This window comes from Pristis pectinata, chromosome 5 (assembly GCF_009764475.1).
Source record: "Pristis pectinata isolate sPriPec2 chromosome 5, sPriPec2.1.pri, whole genome shotgun sequence".
Lineage (NCBI taxonomy): Eukaryota > Metazoa > Chordata > Chondrichthyes > Rhinopristiformes > Pristidae > Pristis > Pristis pectinata.
This window is the reverse complement of record NC_067409.1, coordinates 51112125-51139203: the sequence shown is the minus strand read 5'-3', so window position 1 is coordinate 51139203 and position 27079 is coordinate 51112125. Positions and strand designations below refer to the sequence as shown.

At 39.6% G+C, this 27079-nt stretch overlaps 1 protein-coding gene across 1 annotated transcript in view; it reads left to right on the top strand.

Annotated features, from left to right (window-relative positions):
- The window catches only part of vwc2 (von Willebrand factor C domain containing 2), an 83934-nt gene extending 58506 nt beyond the window's left edge, over positions 1 to 25428 (top strand). Inside the window, exon 4 of the mRNA XM_052016608.1 lies at positions 25277 to 25428. Within this exon, the coding sequence (XP_051872568.1) occupies positions 25277 to 25428 (152 nt within the window). The remainder of the gene's footprint in view (positions 1 to 25276) is intronic.
- The last annotated feature ends 1651 nt before the right edge of the window (positions 25429 to 27079 follow it).

Below are 27079 nucleotides of genomic sequence, written 5' to 3'. Positions count from 1 at the left end.
TTTTGTTATTCATGGCATTAGCTAGACTTAACATTAATGATGATGATATGGGAGCAAACATATGCAATTTCACTAGGTCAAATTGGCAAGTTAATCAGGCATTGTGCTTCCAATGCATGTTTTCCAGCATTACACAGTTCCTTCCCTCTGGTGATTTCATCAGATCTCACATCATTTCAGAAAATGCTTTATATCATTCCAAGCCCTCATCAAGGATTTGGCAGATGAAGCAGCTAAATAAGGTCCTCTGTGAATTTTATTGCAAAACTTGAAATAAAATGCTTTCTGAGAATGATAATAAGACTCCTTACAAACTGTCAAAATACGGCTTTTGAAAGATTTATATTCACGGAATTTCTTGCATGAATCATAGTTGCAGATATATAAAACACATTGAAAGATAGTATCTCCTTTGAATATATGTCACAATGACACAGGTAGATTAACAAGTTATACAATTTACAACACAGAGGGAAAACACTGTTGGCCTCTCAGTTTCAGTCGAACTAAGTTCCCTACCTGATTGATTTACCCAATATTAGGTTTGTGAAATAACTAACTCATTACCTTGTGGAAGTGTGTGTGTATGTATGTATGTATATATACACACATACACGCACTTCCACAAGGTAATGAGTTAGTTATTTCACAAACCTTATATTGGGTGGATAATATAAAAAAAAGACTAGAGATGTCCTGGTAGGATTTTTAACTCCTTTCATCATTCCCTTTAATATATGTTAACAAATTAGCATATCAAGTGATTTGATAAAGAAAAGAAATTATCGTCAAATGTTACCATTATGAAAGGTACGTATTTAGATAATTCTTGTATTTTTGGCAGCTAATTCAAAGCTGCATAATTATTCTCATTACAAGCTGAACTGCGGGCTGAGATTAAAGAGGGGAGTGACATTTTTACAGCGATTTATCACACTCTTCAGAAACAATGTGCTTATAGTAATTAAGAAATTAAGTATATAAGCATCTGCCCCAAATAAGTAAGTCTTAAAAAGACGAAATGGATGATACTTGAAGCACACTGTATCTATGCAAAACAATCAAAAGAGTATTTAAAAAGTACATGATTCGTTGGAATGGTGATTACAAATCTCCCAGGAGTAGAACATCCTCCCCACCATCCAACTCTGATTTGCCCAGCTACCTAATGCTGATATTTCAGGCAGTCAGCCTTTTGTGCAAAATGAAATAAAGATTCCTTTGTTCAGAGTGTGAATCTGCTTTTACTAAACAGTCTTGTAATTTCATTCCTTGAAGTTTTAAAGGGAAATAAATCTTTGTCCAAGGATTTTAACAACCCCTAAAAAAAGACATGATGTGAACTACCATGGTAAATGTGACATGAACCACATTGATAAGCCAACTGCAGCAACTTTTTGTGACTCAAATACAGTAATGATGTGATGATGTATTTTATTGCAATTTAGAAAATTCACATCTGCTGTAGCAATGTTAAATTTCAAGTTTACTCAAGGGAAAATCATTTCAATAGAGCAACAAGTCACATCATCCAATGAATTATCACTATATTACTTTCAACTTATAGTCAATTAAGTTGATTAAAATATGCCCTGCATAAGATAATTTACTTTCTTCTATTAAGGAGTTAATTAATAACAACTTAGAAGAGTTCAAAATTAAATCAAAGTCTCTGATGATATTGTGCAGCTGACTGAAATGAACAGAGGCAGTAATTTGACAAGTTTCATTCCAGAACATACCAATAATTTAATTAAGTGTATACTAATTAAAATTTCCCAAGGTGATGCTTGCCTATATTTGGTAAATTATTTCTCTTTTCTCTCTGTTACTTATTTGTTTCAGCTTCTCTTACTAGTTTCTCTTAAAATCTGCTTCACTCAAATCTTGTGTTTTTGCTGGTCCCTTTTACTCCTGCTGGTCACCTGCTGTTTATTTTCCTCACTTTTCATTTCTCCTTCTTTGTGCTGTTCTACTTCTGTAGCATTTAGTATTCCTGGCTACACTGTATACAGAGAAGAAAGAGGAGGGAACAGTGAAAGGCACTGACACTACTGGTCAAAGATACTGGGTGAATTTTAACTCCCAATGTAGTGTAAATGGTTTGGGACACAGTGGAGGTGCTACCAGTGGGAGGAAAATATTCTACAGTGCATTTGTCAGATTCTCTTCAATGCAATCAGCAAATTAGCATATTACTTTTTGGTATGGGGTTACTCTAGGGGACTGAGCAAGTATAAAGATGGCATTTTTGGTTCAATTTCAATTCCACTATTTAAAGGCACATTCCAAGCTTGGCTGCACCACAGAAAATGGACTGCAGACACACAAAGTCTATGCCAGGCCTTACCCTTAACCTCACTCTACAATTTGGTTGCATCACGCTGCATGTCGTAGCGTGAGCTTAAGGGCTTGCAGAGCACCATTTTCCATGCCGGAAGGAGAAAGGAGCCTGCCAGCAGAATGGTACGATGCGACTGGATTTTGTTGCGGGGGGAAGCAGATGTGATATCTTTCTTCTGGGTTCAGCACTGCATGTGGTTTAATAACTATATTAGATCAGGATGGTTGTGTTATGTGGCACATTCCCCCATCTCCTGACATGTGTATTACTCCAACCACTTCAGGTGTGTCTCTCAAGTTTGTTCCAGTTACTTCAGTTCATTATTCAAAGCAGCTCACCTTGCAATGTGTAAATCAGTCTGGCTCTGCACTCCTCAACATGTCCACTCACCATTGCCATTTAACCTGTTCTTTGTACGCAGGTTACTGGATTAGCAGCTGGAGTTCCAGACTTTTGATCCAGAGATAGGAGTGTGAATTCCACCATGGCAGCCGGGGAATTTGAACAAGTGATTAAATAAAGGCTGGTCTAGGTTATGGTAGTCAGGAAACTACTGAATTGTTATAAATCCCTATCTTATTCATTTCAAGAAAGGAAACCTATCATCCTTATATGGTCTGGACTATATGTGACTTCAGACCCATGCATTGTGTACATTTTGTGAAAAAAATTGTCATTAAGAGATCCTCTACATCTTTACATTCAACATATGCAGAGCATTCTGATGAACTGCACTCATCCAGCCATGTGGCAGGTATTCTTCGGTATTGATAGGGCTGCACTCCTCTGGCAAGTGGAGAATATTCCATCACATGTGACTTGTGCATTGTATGTGGTGGAAAGGTTTTGAGATGTCAGAAGTGAGTCACTCACAGCAGGATATCCTGCCTTTGACCTTTTGTCATCATTGATCTTCCTCCTTCCCTCTTCATCCTTCTTTCACTTTGTCCTGCTGTATATTTGTGAGCAAGGACTGTGGTCCCATCATGGTGAGGTTGTGGATGAATGCAGCAAATGACAGAAAGGTGAGAGACCCCTCTCTAAAGTCCACCTCATTGTGTTAACTATGTTTAATTTGAACATTACAGCTGGAGATAAATTCCATGCAGTTCTAGCAAAGGTTAAGGTCCTTTTGTGTGTTCTTCCTAGCATATGCACGGAGACAATCTTACTCAATTTCTCAGTCCCCTCCTGCCAAGTCAATAACAGTAGTTGCACCATGGCGAAGCCACTACATTGCAATACCGCACGCCCTTACTGCCTGCTGTTTTCCTAAGAGGAAGGAGGTTATTTCCATTTCCCTTGAATGTAAACCCTCTTTTACCTTACTTTTGCATTGCAGGTTGCGAGATGTGGATAACCTCTGGAATGAGCTGGATGCACTGTGACCTTAGCTGGCACAAGCAGAGAGGTCTGAACTTGGCTCTGGGGTTGTAACTCTGCCCGTAACAGAGGGTAGATCTCAGTGATTGTCTGCTTAGAGAACCTGCACATGGCTTCTCAGAAAGGTGCACAAGAGACTCCCAAAATTTTCTCGGAGGATAAGTGCTCTGCCAGGATACATCTTACTGTCTTCCTCCAGTCTCTTCAGGCACCTTGGTATGGGCTTCTGGCCTTCTCCTCTTCCTCCTGGTCTTTCAAGAATTTCTTGCATCCAACAAAACTAGGGATAGACACAAGATGTTTTTCCTTGTGCTAAACTCACCTGACAACTTTTTGCAACCAAGTCTATTCCTACACAAGATCTACATTTAAATAGCAAAGGTGGTAGCTGTGGTTGCTGCCAAGCAGCAAGCTTCACATGCAGATCTGCATCATGGCCCAATTTCAGGAATGGCATCAGATCAGTATTTCGTTGGCATTAGCAAACTGTCTTTTATTTGCATATTTTAGTGTGAATGCACAGTATCCAATATACAGAATGGCAGAAGTTACACTAAAAACATGTGCCCAGTAACTGAAGCAAAATGGCAGATATGTAGCCAAAACAAAGAGAGCTAACTGGACAAGTTTAGAGCTAACATTATGTTCATTGTTCACCCACTACAACAAGAATAGTAATAAAATCCACTGTGGTTACTTGTCCAGTCTACTCTAACAATATCTCCAAAATCTGCATCCTCTACCATCAGCAAGGACAAGGGTAACTGGCTCTTGAAACGCCATCAACTGTATATTCCTCCCCAAGTCTCATACCATCATGATGTGGAAAGTTCCAGCATCATCACTGGATCTAAATCATGAGACTCCTTCCACAACTGTACTGTGGGAAGGACTGCAATAGATCCTTCTCAAGGGTAGTTCGGGATGGGCAATAAATGTTGTCTTGCCAGCACTGCTCACATCCTGAAGAGTAAAGAAAAGTAACAATATTAGTGTTTTTTATTTTATCTAATAAAACCATCTCATGCTGATTCAAAGGAGTACCATAAAACAAAACAAAACTGATATTGTGCCATTTGAGGCTACATTCGGATAAATGGCCAAAACCTTGATTATAGAGAGAGGTTTTAATGAGTCTTAAATGAGGAAAGTGAAATAAAGAGGTAGAAGGATTTAGGGAATGAATTCCAGAAGCTTGGGCCTTAGCAGTTGAAAGTACAGCCACCAGTGCTGAAGCTATTAAATTTGGGGTTGTGCAGGAGGCCAGAATTGGAAGATGCAAGTATATCTGAAGGTTATATTGCTAGAGTGGAGGGAGGGCAGTTGCAATGATAGAGAGAGTAAGACCAAAGAGTAAATTGAAAACAAGGATAAGAATTTTAAAATCAAGCAGTTGCTTATTGGGTGTGAATCAGCACCCAAACTGCACACTTGGGTAACTTCATGTTTATAGAGAGTTGAATGGGGGAGGCTAACTCCAAGAGCTATGAGGTATGTCTTGAGGTTAAAAAAAAAGTGTCAGCAACAGATGGACTGGGGAGAGATGGGGTTACAAAGGTGCCAATATCAACCCTAATGATGGTCTGAATATGAGGTCCAAATCTCATCTCAGGACCAGATTTGAAAATTAGGTTGTGAACATTCTTAGACAGTTTACAGCGAGAGGGTTGGAGCTGGTGGCTAGGAATTTGCATCTGGGACCAGAGACCTTGATTTTGGTGTTGGTTTTACCAATGTGTAGTTGGCAGAGATTGCTTCCTCTTCAACACTGGGTATCAGACAAATAGTCCGACAATTTAGAGTCTTTGAAAGGGCAAGAGTAATGATAGTGGGCGCCATCAGTGTACGAGTGGAAACTGATTGCATGTTTTAGAATGATGTTGCCAAGGGGCAGCTGGTAGATTTTAAATAGCAGAAGGTGAGCAGCAAATGAAGGGAGTGGTGGTGAGTGTTGAGGTCGGTGCCTTAGATCTCTGGGGCAGGCCTGGGCCACTTACAAACATCTGGACCATCACTTTCTAAACACAAGTCAGTCAGGTAGGCCTTAACCAAGAAAGGAAGGAGCCCACCAAGAGATTTGCTCAACCATGCTCGAGAGATTCAACAATATGAAGTGAAGTCTTATTGTATGGCATCCTATCTGTTACAATCCTTCTAAAGGAGACAAAATTGATGGCAAATCTGCATTATGTTTGATCCTTTGTGATTAGTTACTTTATTCTTTATGCTGCCAAATCCTTACTCTAATGGTTGTTTCCTTTTGATTTAGTTTACAATCTATAAGTTTTCTTCAGTTTGTTCTTTGACTGTGACTTCAGCCCAATTAAAACTCTTGAATTAGCTTATTGTCTAAATTCTAAGCATCTTAGAAACCAATTCAGCTTGCTTGATGTTCCTCATTAATCTCCCTTTCTCATGCAGAAGCAAATGTGAAATGACCACCATCTCAATCTATTAAAGACTTTTGCGTAAGGTTTCTGCCCCCTTAATAGCCATCAACCAGTATTCTGAAGGTTCTTGCCACTCCTTTAATCAATATATCACCATCAGACTAATTCCATGCTCCAGTAATTCTATTACAAAAAAAACATACCAGGTGCTGGAATAAAAACAGCATATGTTGTGAATACTCAACAGATCAGATATCCGTGGAGAAAAAAAGTTAATGATTTAGGCTAATGATCCTTCATCAGTACTCTGACAATCTGGGTTCTGGTGAAAGGCCTTTGACCTGAAGGGTTAACCATGTTTTTTCTCTCCACAGATACCACCTGAATGCAGCGAATATTCCAATCATTTTCTGTTTTTCATTTACGCAGTCCCTTTAGACGCGACAATGTTACAAATATTGTAACAGAAATTGTACACCCACAGAAATAAAAATCAAAGAGCACTGACTAATTGCATCTTATCTATTCGCAAAACAAATTTTAGCTGTAAAGGGACTAACATTAAAATTTTAATAACTGGGAAGAACTCATTGTGTTAACAATCAGAAATGCACCATGATTATTACATGAGCTTTAAGAAGGCAGGTTCAGGGATCTTTTGCTCCTGTGAGGTTTTTGTCCTAAGGGTGCTTTGCTTAGATGCAAAGTCATCATTGAGCAACTACCATGTAATTGTCCTCAAAGCTGCTTTTGTTTACAGCCCACCCTCTGTCAAGCAAAGGACATTGTAAGCCTGAGTTTAATACCTAAGGAGAGGTTTGGTTGTATATATTTTTAATAGCAGTGTAAACATCTTATGATATCATTACCAAACATTGCTGCTGGAAATCATCATGGTAAAGTAACTTAATGTTTTTTTTCTGACAATAAATTCTCAACACTCTGATATACATACAGAACAATGATTGGAACAAGTATTTATCTTTGTTTTTCTCTCTTGTTGATTCTATTCATAGCTCTGGCCTAACATTTTTCATCAGCTGGGAAGTCACAAGAAAACAGTATAAATGTAGATGAGTAGATGAGAAGGGCAATTCAGCCAAACGTGGCTCATCAGACAAATAGCTGAGGGAAAAAGAAATCTGATAGAACTACCTAAGGAACTCTGCAGTTTTTCATAGTTGCTGTATACAGTGCTTGGTTAAATGAGGCACCAATATTTTGATTTGAAAAAAAAACAACTTGTGACTATATATTACCATGTTGATGTTAGGATTAAGTTCAGTGCCATGTAGTTAGATTAGAATGCCCAGAGATTCCAGTGATTCAAGAGATAAGCATGATATAAAGTAATGTTTAATGTTAAAATAATTGAAGTAATATTTCACTAAGTTTCACAAAATGGTTTTAAGATTAATGTTGTTTATTTACCAACTTCTATCCCTCCATTGAAGCATTATGTGAAGACCAGGTATTATAAAGCCGCTGAGTGCCATGTTTAAATTAGGGATGGAGAGGTTTTTGAATCAAAGAGGGTGTTCCTCTTGACCACTTATTGCTAAGCTGCTGACGCAAGTACTTGCAATCTATTGTTTAACTTATTATCTGTGATGAATTGTCACTTAGTCACAAGACATTAGAGTTAATGAGCGGAAGAAACTCATGAGCGCTTTAGGCTCTCACCTGCAATACTGACAGCAAAATTAAGTGAATGCTGTTAAGTCCCAGAAGTCCAAGTTTACTGATCTTGTGATGATCAGTGAGAAGTGGCAGTAAGCAGTATAATCGCTCAATCTCCACAGTTTTTGAATCCATTAGATCTTCACACAAGAAGGATTGGCTAGCAGCAGATTGGAAGCTGAGTCAGATATTAAGCAAAAAAAAAGTGATGTGGGACAGTAAGTCAAAATGTTTCAGTGATACCAAGAAAATGGCCAAGATAAAGCTAGCATTTTAACAGGCTGGGAAAGGAAGCAGAGAAGAAACCTGTGTGTAGTGATAGCTCAGTTGTTTACTTGGGATCTTTGAATTCATTTAACTACTTTGAAATGGATATCATTTAGATTAGTCTATCACTTGATGAAATAAATATTGTTAACCTTGTCAGTCCTTTAACAGCAATGAATTTAACACAGAACCCATATATTCTCAATTTGAATTGGTAATTGAGCAGTTGGGAAATTGATGCAAATACTGGCTTTACATTGTTCCTGAATTTATTCACCACTGAAGTCAACATCAAATATTAATGGGCAGCCCACTTCTTGCCAAGCAAGTTAATGCCCATGTCTGCCGCCAACCATTCTTCAGACACCTGCAGCACTCTTACTGACCTTCTTTCACTCATTGTCTAATTGTCTTGCTTTCCCAGACTTGACGTTTGAGAGCCCGTCCAGCCAGTGCCTCCCATTTCCTGTACTCCTGTGATTTTTTTCAGAAAGTATATTCTTACTTAACTTTTAAAAACTGCACTCATGAAGTTATTTCCTCTCAGCAGTGGTGAGCCTGTCAAGAACTGTATTTACTAGATTAAAACTATAAGTATGCCTTAAATGACCTGATTTTCTTTGGGCCATCCTGAGGCTCTGTCTGACTTCTTCAAACAATTTCTCCAGTTTAGCAATAACCTTCCTCCAAAATTCTTGTTGATGTTCAGGAGAAACCACTCCAGAAAAAGATGATGATTACATACAATCATTGACAGTGTGTACATTTGCAAATGTCTGTATTGTTTTCCTTCCAATCATTTATTCAATTAAACCAAACAAATGTCAAACAAAAAGATGTCTAAGATTTAAAAATGTGCAGCCTCCTAGTGAGACCCAACGTAGATTAGATCGTCAAGCACCTTCGCTCCGTCTGCCGCAAAAGCCAGGACCTCCTGATGGCCACCCACTTCAATTCCACAACCCACTCCCATACTGACATGTCTATCCATGGCCTCCTCTACTGCCATGTTGGTTGGAGGAACAACACCTCATATTCCGCCTTGGGAGTCTACAACTTGCTGGCCTCAACATCATTTTCTCTAACTTTTGGTAACCCCACCCCTTCTTCACCCCCCCCCCCAACTCCTTCGTCTTCCCTTATTCCTGTGGCTCCCTTCCCCCACCTTGATGACCTGCCCATTTCCTCTCCTCCCCTCCTCCATCCTTTATTCCATGGTCCACTGCCCTCTCCTACTGGATTCCTTCTTCTTCAGCCCTTTGCCTTTTCTACCTATCACCTCTCATCTTCTACCCCCCCCTCCACCCACCTACCATCCCCCTCTCACCTGGACGCCTATCACCTGAACTCACCCATCCCCTGCCTGCGTGTGCTCTTCCCCCTCCTCCCACCTTCTTATTCTGGCTTCTGCCCTCTTCCTTTCCAGTCCTGATGAAGGGTCTCGGCCCGAAACGTCGACTGTTTATTTCCCTCCATAGATGCTGCCTGACCTGCTGAGTTCCTCTGGCACTTTTTGTGTATTGCTCCAGATTCCAGCATCTGCAGAATTTTTTGTGTCTCCGTTTTAAAATGTGCAGCAGTTTCTATGTGAAATTTTGCTAGCTTAATGATTCAGTGTACTTCTATTCCTTTGACCAGAACTTTGATAGGGAGTTTAAATGTGAACTCACAGTAGGAAACCACTAGATTTATGTCTTCCCACAACTTTAAACACTATGTCTTAGTATCATGCTGCTGCTTGCCTAAGCAATTGGATTAGGAAAAAACTGGATTTCAGGGTGTCTTCCCATGGAAGTTTCTCAGCCCTTAGCCCCCCGGCCACACAGTGTACACAGTGCAGATGAAGGAAAGGATCTGGGAGTAGGGAAGACCTGAACTGTTGTTCTTTATCCAGGAAGAGCAGTCCTGGTTTCCTGGCTGTCAAAGGAAAGATGAAATTAAAAATTGCCTCTCCCCATCTTTGATGGGTGTTAAAACTTCAGACAGGAGAAGATGATGTCATCAGATATGCATTTAAATAAGGATCATTTTGGCTTTGGATGGGTGTAATTATTGCCTGCAGAGAAAAGAATTGTTAACAGTCGGATACTGGGGGGGGGGGGGGGGGGGGGGGGGGGGATAAATTGCCCTGTTGATTTAATTTCCTTCCTGCCTTGCTTCCAAGTGGATAGGGTTAAAATCAGCCTTTGTGCAACAGCAAAAGGATTTGGACTGATACAATGATGATTCATACTGTCATGACATAGAGATTTGTTTTGATTTCTCAATGCAAAATTATGTATGACTAATCTCTGGTAAGTATCAGTCTAAAACCATTTGTGATGTATGACCAAAATTCTGCTGGAGACTGACTCCAACTAGCCAGCAACAAATGAGCTGTATGGAATTTAACATATCTGATTTAATATGGGACAAGACCTTGTCCATCTCAGTGGCTATTCTGTGGCATGTAGATGAAACTGACCAATTTATGCAGATATTATTAGAAATCCATTAGAAGGCTTAAAAATTCTCAAATTCTGCAATAAATAAAAAGGGCATTTCAATAACAAACCGGAGTCAAAGATGTTAAGCTTTTTGAATTTCCAATCCCAGAATATGTCTTATTAGCTGGTAGAAAGCATCAGAGATTTAAAAAACATACATCTTTTGATAATTGCAAAAACCTGTGGAATGTTGAACAATCTCACTTTAACGAAGAGGCTTCAAGGGACCACATCTGTTTCTTGTGACAGCTTTTAATTGAACATTGAAGCATGGTACAAATGATGTTATGATGGATAACCATGTATCATGGCAACCCAATAACGTAACAGCAATAGGTATTCACCATATCACTTTTAAAAGAAACAAACAGCCCTATATAAATAGATGAGCATATTTACCCTGGAACTTATGTAAGTTAGCACGTGGCAATCATAAACTTGTAAGTCTAGATACATTGACTATCTATAATGCATCCATAGTGACTTTAAGACACATGCCAATTATGTTAATCTCCTGAGATCTGCTCAATGCATCTCCTTGCTGGGTACATTGGCTGCACCGTGGATCAACAAGTGGCTTGTGTCATTGATCCATTCTGTCTCACAGAACTCACTTCTGTTCTCCTTGTATGCTTACATGTACTTGTCTCCTCAAATCCTTCATTCCCTGTGCTACTACTCTCCATTTTGAAGTTTTGATCAATTGACCTCATCTCTGCTTCCCTTCAGCCTCTGTCTTTGCTAAAGCACCTCAAAGTCAGTTCTGCTGCATATTGACAGTAGCCAAGACTCTTTTGTTGCCTGGAGCTAGACCTCCTATTGAGCTGAGCATGGACATAACATAGTTTTCTTTGTCACACAAAAGAGATTCTGCAGATGCTGGAATCTGGAGTAACACACACAAAGTGCTGGAGGAACTCAGCAGGTCAGGCAGCATCCATGGAGGGAAATAACCAGTCAACGTTTCGGATTGAGACCCTTCATCAGGACTGGAAAGGAAGAGGGCAGAAGCCAGAATAAAAAGGTAGGGGGAGGGGGAATAGCACAAGCTAGCAGCTTGATAGGTGAGTCCAGGTGAGAGGGGGAAGGTAGGTGGGTGGGGGAGTCTTGACTCGAAATGTCGACTGTTTATTTCCCTCCATAGATGCAGCCTGGAGTTCCTCCAGCATTTTGTGTGTGTTAGCTTTGTTGGTCACTTCTTCCTTGGATTGAGTATTCTTAATCTAGAACCCTCTGAGTAATACTGATCAGATGTAAATGGTGAGTAATCGGAATAATAGGAATCACAGTCTATGTTCTCTGTAGACTTCCCTCGATCCCACAATACTCTTCTTTCATTTTCACCACCATTTAATACCAACTTCATGCTCCAGTGTCCTGAGTCTATGTCTGCTTCAAACTCTTCCTTCATTTCTAGAGTCCAGGTTGCTTGTAGACTGATCTCACCCAAGATTTGTGATTTATGTCAACTTCTCCACTCTTTCCTTTCCTTCCTTTGCTTCAGCAGTCTTTCTTGTGTTTTCATTGTCATATCTACATTGGGAATCTGTGTCACTCTTGATCTGCCCCCACTGAAGATTAGTGGTGTGACTTGGTGTTTTTGCTTGTGACTTCAGCCCTTTGGGCTTTTGTATGTCTGTATGTTCCCAGACGTGTGTCATCTGATTCTTGAACCTTGCACTGACTCCCCAGAGGAGTACATTAGGTCCCCTGGTGAAGGGTCTCGATGAAGCAGTCCAGATGAAGGGTCTTACCGTGAAACATCGACTGTCCATTTCCCTCCATACATGTTGCCTGACCCGCTGAGTTCCTCCATCACCTTGTGCATTGCCCTTGACAAACATTGTTCTGCAATACCTTCCTGGTTTCCCTTCTGTGCTCCATCCCTCCTTTAGCTTTCTTCAGGTCAGCTTGAATCTTCTTTGCTGAGCAAGCACCTTTCCTTCACTGCATTTCCCAACTTTTGGAACTTATTTTTAACTTCTTGCTCTGAAGTATTAATATGTCAGTGCTCATTGTTGGAAACTTCTGTAATTTTATTATTTCTCATATTTCCTTTTGACATAGAAGAAGAACAATCATCCCATCATCTATGCTGATTCCCAGAGCAATCCCATCAATCCCATTCCCCCACTTATTTCCTTGTAACCATAGATTCTCCTACCACCTGCTTACACTAGGGGTAACTTACAGTAACCAATTAACTTAGTAACCAGCGTGGCTTTGGGATGTGGGAGGAAACCAGAGCACCGAGGCAACCCATCCAAACAGAGGAAAACATGCAAACACCACACAGGAAGAACAACTTCAAACTAGCACCTCAGCATTTTGTCATAGGGACTGAGGAATCCAGCTTAACTCATTCGTCTCCAGTTTGCCATGAATCCTGAGCCATGCCATTGTTGTACTTTTTAGTCTTGTACAAGATTTTCTCCATTATTTACTGATCCACACAGTTGCACTCCTTACAAGTCAGGCTCTTAGAGTAACTATCAGTGCCAGTGCAGTCTACTGGGATTTTGCTGGGTTGTTGTGTAGAGTGTTAAACAAATTCCTATGATCAGAAGAGCTTTTAACTGATTGCTAACTTTTCACTGAAAATTGAAACATGGTACAGTAAAACTCTGATAATTTGCTATCTGATTGTTTGGAAATCCTCTTGGTTCAGACTTTGGCTCACCAGGTGCTGATTCCTGTCTTCTTTGGCTCCCATGCTCACTTCAACACACCAGGAGCCTCTTTGCTGTACCTCTTTTGTTCTCACCAGGGCCCCAGTTCTCACACTCTAAACTTACCAGACTGGAAAAATTATTTTACTACAGTGTAACATCTAAACTACAGAGAAGTAAAAGTATGTTGGAATATTAATAGGAATATCATCCAATAGCCCAGAAAATCTGCCAGTCCGACATCACCAAAGTCCTGAGCATGTTGGATTAATGGAGCTTTATTGTGCAAACAATGTTACGGTAGATGACCATATCACATGGTTTCTTGTTAGCAACACCACACCAACCTTAATATGGCAGTTTCCTTAACTGCTAAAGTACATAATATTGGTATCTAAATCCTAGAATTCCAATGTTGGCAGACAAGGCTTTGCAACCTGAGTAGTATTTCATAAAAATTCTCTTATAGTTTAACCAAATGAACCTTAAACAGGACACACCATAACCCGATATATAAAGCTATTCTTTGAAGAAGTTAGATTAAAAAAGACCCAAATGCCAATCAATTTCAGCTTTGCAAGAATAAAAGAAATGCAATTTAACTTCATCCTTTAATATTGAAGAATTTACCTGAAAACAGGGAAAACCATTAGTGCAAACAATACCTTCTCCTTACAGATTCATTCCAACAACCAATTTCTCGTTTTCTCTTAACTTCCCAGGATAACAGTAAAGCATATCAAGAAACCACATAATGTTTCAATATAACCCTTTTTTATTTATCTTACAACTCTTTTGAACTTTTTAAAGCTTTTTCCCTGTATCTTTTTAATGCTTTTTAAATCTTTATTGAATTTCCTTTTAAGTGACGTGACTGCCTTGACTCCAATAGCTACTTGTGTTAATTCATCCTATATTTAATAATGTTTTTTTTCACAAGGGGAATCTTCTAATTTCCTCCTTGAAGCTTCAATTACTAATCTTACATTCATGCCCCTTGTTACTGATTAACCAACTGGTGGAAACATTCTTGCACCATTCAAACTTTAACACATTCCAAGACATTTAAACATTATTTCACTTGTTTTTTTCTGTGCCATAGACAACATGGACAGTTTCAAATCCTTCTCATAACTGTATCTTCTGATCTTAAATATAATGTAAAAATGCAAGAAATTCTCACACCGCATTTGAGGCACCCAGCAATGATAGATAGCACTTGAGGCAAATAATACAAAGGGAAATGATGCACCATAAGTCCTTCTATTCCTATTTACAAAATCAGGGGACAGTCAATTAAAACTGAGGTGCGTAGGAGCCTCTTCTCATAGAGTATGGTGAATCTTTGGAATTCTCTACCCCCAGATGATTGTGGAGGCTAGATCATTGAGGGAATTTAAATAGTAGAAAAATTTTTTGAAAGATCGGGGAATTGAAACTGTGAAGAACTGGCAAAGAAGAAAAGATGTCTGGGGCCAATGAGCCATAATCATATTGAATTGTAGGGCAGACCTGAGGAGCCTAGTTGCTATTTTCTTGTGTTCTTATATTCCACACACTTTGATGTCTCTCCTTTCAGTACATTGCTTGATTGTTCTCCCATTGTCTATTATCTCACATTATTAAATGAAGGAGGGAATTTTAACTTCCTCTGTTGGAAATGAGGGGTTCATCAGTTATCATGAGATCCAATTTCTTTTCAGCACATTTAAAAAAGCACCATTAACTCTACCATGTCACTACATATTGGATTCAATTCGTAATGTTAAAGGTTGTTTCAATAGGGTGTTCTTCCTGTTTCTAACTCTTGTGTACACATTCCAGTTTAACAACGGCATTGAATGGGTAGAATTGCACATCCATGGCATCTAAGTAGGTGGAGGAGGGAGTATTGGCATGGTATGGGAATGTTCGAACAAACTGGAAGAATATGTAAGGAAAGATGATACCAAAATGGTACTGACAGGGAGATAGGAAAGAAGAAGACTGGAGATGAGATATAATATAACCAGGCATGAACGAGGTGGTGGAAGAATATCAGTATGATGAAGTGGGTGCAGAGTCAGAATCAGCAACGCTGACCCTATTTATTTGGAACAAGGCAAAAGAGAGGGACATAAAGTTTCATTAATGTAACTGTTCTGCATTTTTGGTCTGATCAAGAAGAGTGTTAGAAAACCACATGCACACGTCATTTTCTTTGGAATGGAGACTTTGGAAATATGTAATAATTTGAACAGGAAAATCCTGTAACCACCAAGAATGTGTGACTAGAGCTGGCTGCAAAAGCTGGCTGGAGAGTGGTCCCCTGCAGTTTGATTTGGCACTAAAAATAGTTTTGTGGCCTCATCAAGTCAGGAAAGCCAAAAACAGTGGCACATTCACCTCCCTCCATTAACCTACATCTAACCCCATCACTTTGTCCTCTGAACTTTACTCCAGTACATCACTCCTCACAGCTGTTCATCTCTCAGGAAGCTCAGAGCTCCTCCTCATATCTCCTTCAGTACAGTCATCTCGTTCCTTCACGAACATCATACCTTTCTTTCAAAGTCACCATCAGAAAGTACTTACCATCCATCTCTCCATACAACATCTGTTACCTCACTCATTGGGCCCTTTCCCTGCTTAAAGAAGCAGAGCATACAACTGAGACGGTCAGAGAAGTGGAAATGGTCCTCCAAAGATCAGAGGAGATGTCTCTGGATACAACTGATCTATTAGACTGAGTAGCCATTAGAGATGGTATGATGGAAATGATCTGGTGATAGAATTCTCTCTCACCCAAACAAGATGTATGCAGCATTTGCCTTGGACTGGATTCTGATTCTCAAGAAAATTGTTTATATGCAGAATCAAAGCTCTAGACCTTTTTTAATTTTGTTCTAATTAACAAGGTCCATCTCCTACTGGTTCTTCACACCGACCCCCCCCCCCCCCCCCCCCCCCCCCCCCCCCCCCCCCCCCCACTTAAGACGTAGTGCACGAGATTTTAGGAATCACACAAAGGGCAAGGTGTTGCAAGCCTTTGAAATTATATCTTTAGAACAATACTGGACAAAGGACTGCAGATGCTGGAATCTAGATAAAAAACACTGTGATGCTAGAGGAATTCAGAGGCCAGGCAACATCTGTGGAGAAAAGCAGGCGGTCAACGTTTCGGGTCAGGACCCTTCTTCAGGTCCTGACCCAAAATGTTGACCACCTGCTTTTCTCCATGGATGCTGCCTGGCCTATAGAACAATACTGCACAGGAACAGGCCCTTTGGTCCACAATGTCTTTTCTGACCATGATGCCAATTTAAACTGCACATCTGCCTGCACGTGGTCTATATCCCTCAATTCCCTGCTTGTTCATGTGCCTGTCTAAATGCCTCTTAAACATTGTTATCATATGTACAGTACTTCCACCACTTCCCTGGGCAGCCCTTTCCAGGCACCTACCACTCTCTGTGCAATAATCTTGCTTTGTCTATGGAGAATAGTCATACCTAGAGAAACCATTTCTCTGCAATATAGGCCAGCTGCACTACAATGTAATATAATCCTTTCTCACTTATGAAGACACCGGTCAAATCTGGGGTTCCCTTGATTGTCTCCTGCACCTCCTGCAGGTGTGGGAAATGAGTCAAAGCTTGAAATCTAAACAGCAATCCCATTCATTCTAACTGTGGCCATCTGTGGAAAAGTTGACATACTCACCAGGCCTTGTGACTTGCCTTGTACCTTTGCTTGCAGCAGACTGAGAAGATCTACAGGTGGGTTAGGGAGTGCCCTGCAACAGCCCTGAATGAATAGAAACTGGGGTTGCTTTGACTGCCGCTGGTAGTGGACGCCCACCAACAATTCGTGTTCCAGTAGGCCACAGAGATCCGTCACCTCCTGACCCTCCTGCAACTGTGATGTTCCAATGTATTAAGGGAACTGAGTCTCTGTGTTCAGGATGTACCCACCTGGGAGCTTGCCTCTGTCGTTCTCCCCTCTTTCTTGTGTAGCTGTAGGTGGTCAGCAGCAGCCGACTGCTAATCCTGACCCTGCTGTGCTTGTCCAGTTGGCTCTTCATTTGGCTCCCACTATATTATTCCATGAGCTGTGTATTCAAGGCCTGTTGGAGGCCTGCTAACTCCACTGAGTGAGTAAGCAGGCCCTGAAGTATAAATCCTGAAAAACCAGGTCAGGATTGCTTGGGAAATCACCCAGATAATTCCTGTGATGGATAGTCACCTTCCAGGCCCCAAAAAGGCTTATTGCTAACCTCAGCTTTTTAGCACAGCAGCATGACCTGTCCAAAGGTCAAAAAGTGGTTGCTCATTCAGCTAAAATCCCTTTTGCAAAAACAGAAGAAATTGTCCAAGGCTCAAGATGTTTGTTGTTTGCTAAGTTAAACTTCTAACCAATATTCCCTGCTCAGCCTCTAAACATAAACAAGAGAACAATGGGATCCACGCTTCCTTAATTAAACACTCCGATCAGCTGGCCTATAAATATGGTTGAAAAAGCATCATATGCCAATGATATCAACTAAGTGAATAAAACAGTATAAATGTTAGAAACCAATCAGGGTAGGGGAAAATGGCAGAGAAGCGGGGTTACAGAAAGAAGACCTAGAATTCATTCCTCAGCCTTTGGTTTTTGTGACAACGATTTGTTCATCTGCAACTTGTTGGTATGACTTTTTAGCCTGTAAGAATTGTACCTGTGTTTGGAAATCCTTTGTAAGTTACAAGTCATTGTCAAGAATTACTTATTAGAATTAAACGTGTCTCATTTAAAATTAAATAAACTGTGTTTAAACTGCTTCATTGGCTGGAAGTATCTTCCCCTTGGTTGGGAGGAGGGACCCACCGCTCAAAATAGTGATTATTGACAGCTAGACCTTTCCGTAGAGACTAAAGTAGTGAAGTAAACTAGTCCTTGAAGTGTAGGTTGATACAGTATAATCTCCCTACAGTGAGGGTACTCGAAGATACTTATGCCAGATAGAACTTAAAGTCTTGACTTAAGTTTAGAGCTCTCGGATGGTACATTAACTATCATCACAAGAAACCCTTTCCATGAGTCACCTGGGAGAGAAGGTGTTAAGCTGCTGTGTATGTCAGGGAATCACATTGCTAGCTTCTCAGCCCCCATCCAATGCCACTCTGCTTTTGTCAGCTTTTTACTGCCAAACTAGGGAGCTCAGGAAATCTACGAACCAGCAGCTAAATTTCAAATCTGCAGTTAAACTTATTTTTTTAATGAGTAATTAACATGCTTAAATGAAACCCATCTCTCCCACAGGAATTTGCTGATTGCTACAAAACATTCAGCAATTAAGTACAGACTTCATCGGGTTTGCTGTGGGTTCTCCACCCACTCACTGTGTTTGCCAATGTAACCCCCACCCCCTGTAAAGCTTGCTCAGTTTCTAAGTACCAGCTGCCTGACCTTTTCATTAACCACAGTAGTGGGAGACCTGATCAAAGCACTTCCACTTCACAGCTCTACACCTCACCCCACTCACTGAGAACACCACATGCTCTCCAGTATCCCAGAGATTGAGCCTGATGGTGCACAAATGCAATTCTGTTTGTCAAACCTTGTACTTTGGTATAATCAGCAATTTTTAAGATTGTAGTTCCTAAATCCAAATCCAGTATTCAGTGAGTACCGAGGAAACATTGGGCCCTGTACTCACCCTATCATTATGCTACTACAGAGCTTCTCCATGACCAACACCCATTCATGTCGACTGTCCATTTCCCTCCATAGATGTTGCCTGACCTGCTGAGTTCCTCCAGCATTTTTTGTGTGTTGCTCCAGATTCCCAGCATCTGCAGTCTTCCTTGTGTACCTATTCATTCTCGCTCTTTGTTTTCTGTTAACATTTGTTGACAGTGCTGTGACATTTCCTTCTAGATTACGTCCTTCAATTTTCCTTTCAAACCTCTTGAAAGACACCTTTTCAACCCCTTTTTATCATTGTTGCGTACTTCAAAGGTAAACAAGTTCTGCTAGAATATCTTGCCTGGTACTGTAGCAGCATTTGTGGTGTGTCCTGGTGGTTTTGTAATCATTGTGATTAAACGATAACACTGATATTTCAATCATTCTGGAACATGCTGAACAATTTGGCCATCGAGTGATAACTCATTTCAGTATATTCCCATTTTTGTACAGCAGGGAATATATCAAGGAAATAAGATTGTCAGTGACCTCTGACCTCTGAATTTGTTCTATCTTGTAAAGCAAATTGAAGTTTTTGTTCATAAATGAAGAAGCACTGTCGTTTTGAACTAATAACAGTTCTGATTTATAGTCAAATTTGAAGCATCAAGTTTCCTTTATAAAGCACAGCATTTGAGATATGACGGTATGAGTTTTTTGAGATACAGTAATTAAATGGTTCTGTTAATGTTGTTGCATATAATTCAGTTCACTCCAAAGGCACTGCTCATTAAAATATCATTTAAATATTTCAAGATCATTTTATTGTTTTGAAGATACATTTACAGGTTGTTGCAAAATAATGCATTTGATAGCATTTACAAAAAATATTGACAACAGAAGTAATGCAAGCTTATAACTACATAACAGCCTACTCAATAGACCAGCAGTTACGTTAATTATATAGATTAACTATTCCACAAGATGAAAGGCTGAAGAATTCGTGTGACACTTGCAAATTCTTTGCTTCACACAATAAAAATGAAATACTGTATATTTTTGGTGAATCACAAGTCAGGGGTTATTTACTCTTTTCTTGACCACTTCCTCACCTTCACTGTCTCCACTTTAAATGACCTTGTCTTTGATAAAATCCTGATTGACTTCCAACCTGGTTATTCACTGGTGTAGTTTCCCTCTCGATACCCCAGATTCGGAGTGTAGCAGCCATGAGTGTTTCTAGTATGTGGTTGGTTTAGCCAGCCTCTACTAGATCTGGTACACACTATTTAGCCCCTCAGCTAAAACCACTTTGTTTGATTACTCTGGATACAAAGATAATCACCAGCTTCCTTTACTATCATCTCCTTGATGCGTGGAAGGAGCCAGTGAAATTCTGTGACACTGGGATTGACAGTCATGCGTTATCCAGCTTCTTTCATTACCCCTTCTCCCTGCCTGCCAAGTTAAATCTCATCCTTAACCGCTCTGCCTTTTTCTAAGCTTTAAAGCCCTGTGTTTGTCCTATCCATGAGCTCTGCTCTCTCCATCTCATCCCATCAGACTGCCAGCCATTCTCTCTTTCTGGCCACATGCTTGCTAATATTGTAAATAGTTTCCTTTTCTCAGGTAATTGAAAAGCAAAACAAAAACTGCAGATATTGTAAATCTGCAATAAGAACAGAAAATGCTGGAAATATTCAGCTGCTCAGGTGGCATCTGTGGAGAGAGGGGAAGGGAGAGAGAGAGAAAAAAAGTAACAAAGACTGAGTTAACAGTTCTGATTTCTGATTAACTCTTTCTCTTTCCACAAATGATGCATTAATTGCTGAGTATTTCCAGCATTTTCTGTTTTTATTTCCTTTTCTGTTATTGTTTTCTTTGCTTTCAAAACTCTAGCCATCACATCGACCTCAAAATCCACTCTGTCTCCCCACATCCAACTTGTCTCATTTTTGTCTTTGAAACCTTCTCCAAATGTTTTCTCCCCACAGATCTGTGTCCACTGTTCTGTCCAGTCAGGTATCTGGCTCCACTGCAGCACAAAAACAGGCAATCAAAAATAATAATCAATATTGTACCTCATGAATTTCAACACATGAAACTCTCATATGGTAACACTTAAGGAAATCTCTCAATAATCAATAAATGCATTGAACATGAAAAGTAATATTCTTTAGTCTACTACAGTTCATATTGTTTAACTTCTAAAGAGGCATAGATTTCCCTTATGAAAGTATAATGAGCAAATTAAAATGGAAAAGAGTTGCATTGAAGTTAGCAATTGTTGACATTTTTTTTTCACTAGTCATTCAACTTCATTCACATAACAATTTAGTAAGTTGTATATGATGTCATTACAATATTTATTTGATGCAAATAACTCTCAGCTGGTCCAGAGCCAATCAGTTTAATTTCTTTCCCAAGAACTGAAATTTTTTGTTTTAAAATCAATCTCTGGAGATAACCTTCTTACATTCCGACAGTGTAACAATTCCATTTATCAGACTATCTATCCATGGCTCAATTACTTACAATTGGTGCCAAATTACAGGCAATTCTGGGGACTTTCACCTTGGGAATTGGATTAAAATGAGCTCAGCTATTTCAGACTTTTATAGTTGTCAGAACTTGCAATCTGGATTTGAAGATGGAACTGTCTTCACATATAATGTACCACAGAGACACAACCCCGTCTCATCTGAAGTGAAATTTTGATACAAATGAAAAAGAAGAATTGGCCAAATTATGAGGACAAGATCACTTCAGCATGCCCACACTTACCTGAATCAGATGTGGAAAGCTTATCTTTCTGGTACTTCACACTCTTGAGTCAGACACCAAGGTTCAAAGAAAGAACATAGTACAGCACAGGAACAAATCCTCCTCCAACCACATCTGCACCCATCATGATGCCAGTCGAACTAATCCCATCTGCCTGCACATAGTCTGTAGCCCTCTATTCCCTGCCTGTTCATGTGTCCATGTAAATACCTCTTAAACATTGCTGTCATATCTACTTCTATTACCTCCTTGAGGCAGCGCTCTCCTGGCACCTACCACTCTCCGTGTAAAAAAAAAGTGCCTCACAAATCTCTTTTAAACTTGCCGCCTCTTACCTTAAAGCAAGTCCCTCTAGTATTTGACATTTCTACCCTGGGAAAAAGACTCTATCTACCCTATCTGTGGCTCTTATAATGTTATATGCTTCTATCAGGTTTCCCCTCAGCCCCTCAAGAGTTTTTCCCATCCTCTCTTTATAGCTAATACTCTCTAATCCAGACAACATCCTGGTGAACCTCTTCTGCACCCTCTCTAAAGCCTCTACACCCGTTCTGCATTGTGGAGACCAGAACTATGCACACTACTCCAAATGTGGCCTCACCAAAGTTTTATACAGTTGCAACATGACTTCCTGGCTTTTGTACTCAGTGCCCCAACAGATGAAGGCAAGCATGCTGTATGCCTTCTTTATTACCCTATCTGCTTGTATTGCCACTTTCAAGGAGCTGTGGACTTGCACCCCAAGATCCTTCTGTACATCAGTGCTCCTAAGGGTTGTGCCATTTACTGCACACTTTCCTCTTGCACTTGACCTCCCAAAATGCAACACCTCACACTTGTCCAGATTAAACTCCGTCTGCCATTTCTCCACCCATATTTTCTGCTGTATCCTTTGACAACCTCCCTTATTGTCCACAACTCCACCAGTTTTCATGCTGTCTGCAAACTTCCTAATCAGAACACGGACATTTTCATCCGGATCATTTATATATATCACAAACAACAGCTCTGATCCTTGTGGAAAACCACTGGTCACAGACCTCCAGTCAGAGAAATGCCCCTCTACTGTTGCCCTCTGTCTTCCATGATCAAGCCAATCCACCTTGAGAAACAAAGGACTGCAGATGCTGGAATGTAGATGAAAAACACAACGATGCTGGAGGAACTCAGCTGGCCTGCTGAGTTCCTCCAGCATCATCATGTTATTCATTTGTATCCACCTTACTAACTCACCATGTATCTCATGTGACTTAATCTTTTGGAGCAGCCTACCATGAGGGACCTTGTCAAATGCGTATCAAGTCCCATGAGTAACTGAGCCACAGGTATTGTAAAGCAGAGCACTGCCCCCCCCCCACCCCACCCCACTCCCACCCTCGAGCATCTCTAATAGCTGTAGGTGGAAGGCAGAGTTAGGGGCTGGAGGATAGACAGCTGTCAAAGGCAGATACATTTACAGTTGAAATAAACTATTAAAAAAACTAAAATCTCCATAAAAGTCTTAAAATAAAAAGTCTTAAAATAAAATTGACTAGGAACACAAAATCACAAGAAAATAGGAGCAGGAGTAGGATACCTGGTCCCTGACACTTGCCCCACCATTTAATCTTGCTGATGTGCCCCAGGCCTTAACTCCTTTCTTAACTCCTCTTCTGTGCCAACTCACACCAAACTTTCAAAAATTAAATTTACCTTCTCTTTAACTATCTCCAGTGATCTGGCCTCCACGACCCTCTGCGATAGAGAATTCTGGAGATTCATCACCTTCAGACACATAAAAGCATCAGAAATAATTGAAAGTATTAAGCATGCAGAATATATTTTTAAAGTGAATCTGAGGCAGAAGTTTTGTATTTTTACACAGAGAGTGGAACACGCTGCCAGAGGAAGTTGGTGGAATTAGATACAATTACATCTTTTAAAAGGTATTTAGACAGACACTTGAATAGGCAAGGTATAGAAGGACACTGTCCTAATGTAGGCAAATGGGATTAGTGTAGATAGGCAAGAAGTTCAGCATGGACAAGGTGAGCTGAAGGGCCCATTCCTATGCTGTACAACTCTATGACTCTCTAACTCTATAAAATTACCACTTTGCTAATTAATTTGTAAGTCAAGAATTCCCACTGAAATCAGTGAGTTTTAGACATTGTGCCAGGTCTGACTGGCAAAGTATCTGAGAGGCAATTCCTCAATGTAATACCAGGAAATGCGAACAAGATCAGGCCCCTGCTGGGACTTCAGTGACGAAGCATGGTGACAGATGAGGCCCCTGAATCTGTTGGTAAATCCTGGAATCACAAACCCTTGTGTGTAAATCTTACTTCAGCTCAAAGACATGAATGCCCATAGTTTCCTTTGGAACTGTCATTTGCAATGGGCAAGATTCAGCCCATTATTTCCGAATTTGTCACATAACCATGTTTCAATATATTTTTATATGCAATATTTCTTTTGCAATTTTCTATATTTTTTTAAATGTCACAATTCATACCACTCTGTATTGTTGCGGGATTAAGATTCTACAACATCCTTTCTGCAGCTTTGTAGTTTGTTAGGGGAAATACTGATTTTGGATCACATTAATAAATTATGTGAACTGTTTCTAGACCACCATCCATGTTAATATACCCATGAGAGGGAAGAAACCATTGGTGATCTGGAATATACATCAAGGAGAGGTTGAGGAAAATATGAATTGTTAATTCCTCTGTATAAATCAGCTAGAAGTAATACAACAAAGCACTTTCTTTGGCTTGTTTCCCAGACTAGCGTATTTTGAACACAGTTCTGATAAAGACACATATAAAAGAACTACAAAATATGTTGTTGTGGCTATAAAAATGAAATATTTCATGTCTCTATATGCATTCTGTAGAAGAGCTTGTTCTTTTAAGGTTTGTTTCATGTTATTTCTTATTTCATCAATACAATTGAGGGCTGTTCTTTATTGTTAATTGCCAGAAAATCAACAAAGGCTTAAATATGCACATTTTTACATTTTTCAATATGTCTAGAAGTGACTTATTTCTTTTCACAGAATTTAAAGAGACAGTGCTGCTTTTCCAGGTCCAAGCAGTTAACAAAAGCATTTAGAACACTGATACTAACCCATCATGCTGGACACTGCAGCAAATTAGTTAATGCTGTTTTAATTTTCTATCTTAGCTTCTTTAAAACTAAAATATAAACGTTTACATTTTCACCGCCTTAAACAATTATGCCATTTCCATATTACTACATTTGTTAAACTTCTCATATGTATCAAAAGATTTTTGTTAGCCGTTTTCTCTCGTGATTAAAATAGAGCAATGAAAATGACTTTCACATCGAGAGAAGTATTAAAATAATTAAATTAAATTAAATAAATACTTAATCTATATATTTTCACAATTTTTACCTTCAGTAGATGACTTAAAAGAGGAAGTATTGCTGGAAATATGTTGATTTATTTCAACTTTTTAGAATTCAAAATAACTAATTCACATTAGGCCATTTTGAATGCTTGATTATCAATTTGCACATTAGACAACATTTTAAAAGCATTTACTTTCAAAACATGTCATAAATTGAGCATCCCAATGTACACAGACAGTATGTAATGACCACAATTTCATTTTGTTTTAGGTCCCAACTGTTTTGCAGGAGTTTCTATTATACCAGCTGGACGAGAGGTGAAGATCGATGAATGCACAACTTGCCACTGTTCCTACGAAGATGGAACCTGGAGAGTTGGCCATCAAGCAACCTGTATCAAGAATGACTGTCAAGAAACTTAGACAAGAGATTGTATAGTAAAAGACAAAGAAGTTTGTTATGTTGAATATGAAATGAAACTGAAGAATGCTGTTTTTGTATATACTGTATTGCATACCGTACTTATATTTAATTAGTTACATTATTTGTACAAAATCCGAGCAATAAAAAGTGACTCGTATATTTCAAGCATCACAATTTGGCACTCTTAATTTTGAATAATGTGGATTTGGAAATACTTTGTCACTGTTTTTCCAGCACTATAGTCCTCCGTATTCTCACAAATACAATTCAACATGTAGCTTTGTCAAGGAAGGTTAGCAAAGACTAAAGGGGAAAAAAAAAATGCGTATAATGGTAAATGTTGTGCAACAACCATAAATATTTTACATTAGAGTAAATAACATGCAAACATAAAATGTAAACATTTGTGTTTAGAGATGTTTTATGGCTATTAGCAACAGCTGTTTTGTGGGTTTAAAGGATATTATGGTTTTATGGTGGTTGGATACATCTGGAATCCAAGTAGCTTTGCTTCTACTAAACCCACAGCAATTTTGTGTGGTGTTCTCCATTTGTTTTTGTTTTTTTAAAATATCATTTAACATATTTCTTCCTCAGTTTTTGCCTTTCTTGTATTCACTGTTCCCAGCCAAGACTTCCATGCCAGCATTGCTCTTCTTGAGAAACATGAACAATATTTCCTCACCTTCCTGTGATGGCACAGCTTATTGCAGTTATTTGCCTAATGGAGAAAGCAGCACAGACTCACATCCTGCTCATCTAAAATCTTCAGACTTGTCTTTGTCAAAATGCGAGGAGATAATGGAACTGCATAAATAATTTAAATTCAACACATTCAATCAGAATGGAGAAAAGTGCCCTCGTTGACGGGTGACCAGATAGCAAATGTTAAAAAACAAGGCACTTTCTTTTTGGGATGGTGGTTGCATGGGGATGGGCTGGGGAGTTGCTTTTGAAACACTCAATATATAACAAAGCCTGCACGCAGGCTCCTCACCCGGCCTCCAATGACACATGGAGTAGGGTCCTTGGAATAATTGGTGTGGAGAAAATTGAGGAACTGGATGCATTTGGGATACTTCAATATTTGTTTAATCTAGACTGTCAATGAATAAGGAATTGTTCTGCAAAGGGTCATGCAGAATTCACTAATTTTCATTAATCAAAGTTATTTTGTAACAGTGATGAAAACTGTTCACAGTTATGTCATTGCCATAGCAAAACTTATAAAACCTTCTTCTTTGAGATTTGATATTCAACATTAAGTATGCTGGAACCCACTTTCCCAGTTCCATTAAACTTGCCTTTGTACACACCAATCTTACTGATAGCTCTAACCCCAGATGTAAATGTCTGGCCTTTGCTCCAGAGGAGCTATCTGCATTGAGAAACTGAAATGCCAATATTCAGTCTGTTCTATTATTCAACTGCTATTCCCAGCACTATATTCTCAATGTGCAGGTAGATCACTATGGTTATGGGATAGATTTCCTGCCCTGTGCCGACATCTGCTGGCTCTTATAACCCATGGAATCTATGAGCCCTCAACTGGACCTATGCTCAAGAGCTGTTAGTGAGGAAGATGCAACAGTGGAGGCATGGAGTGCAGGGTAGGTCAGACCAAGCAAGACATTTCTTCCCTGGTTTCCC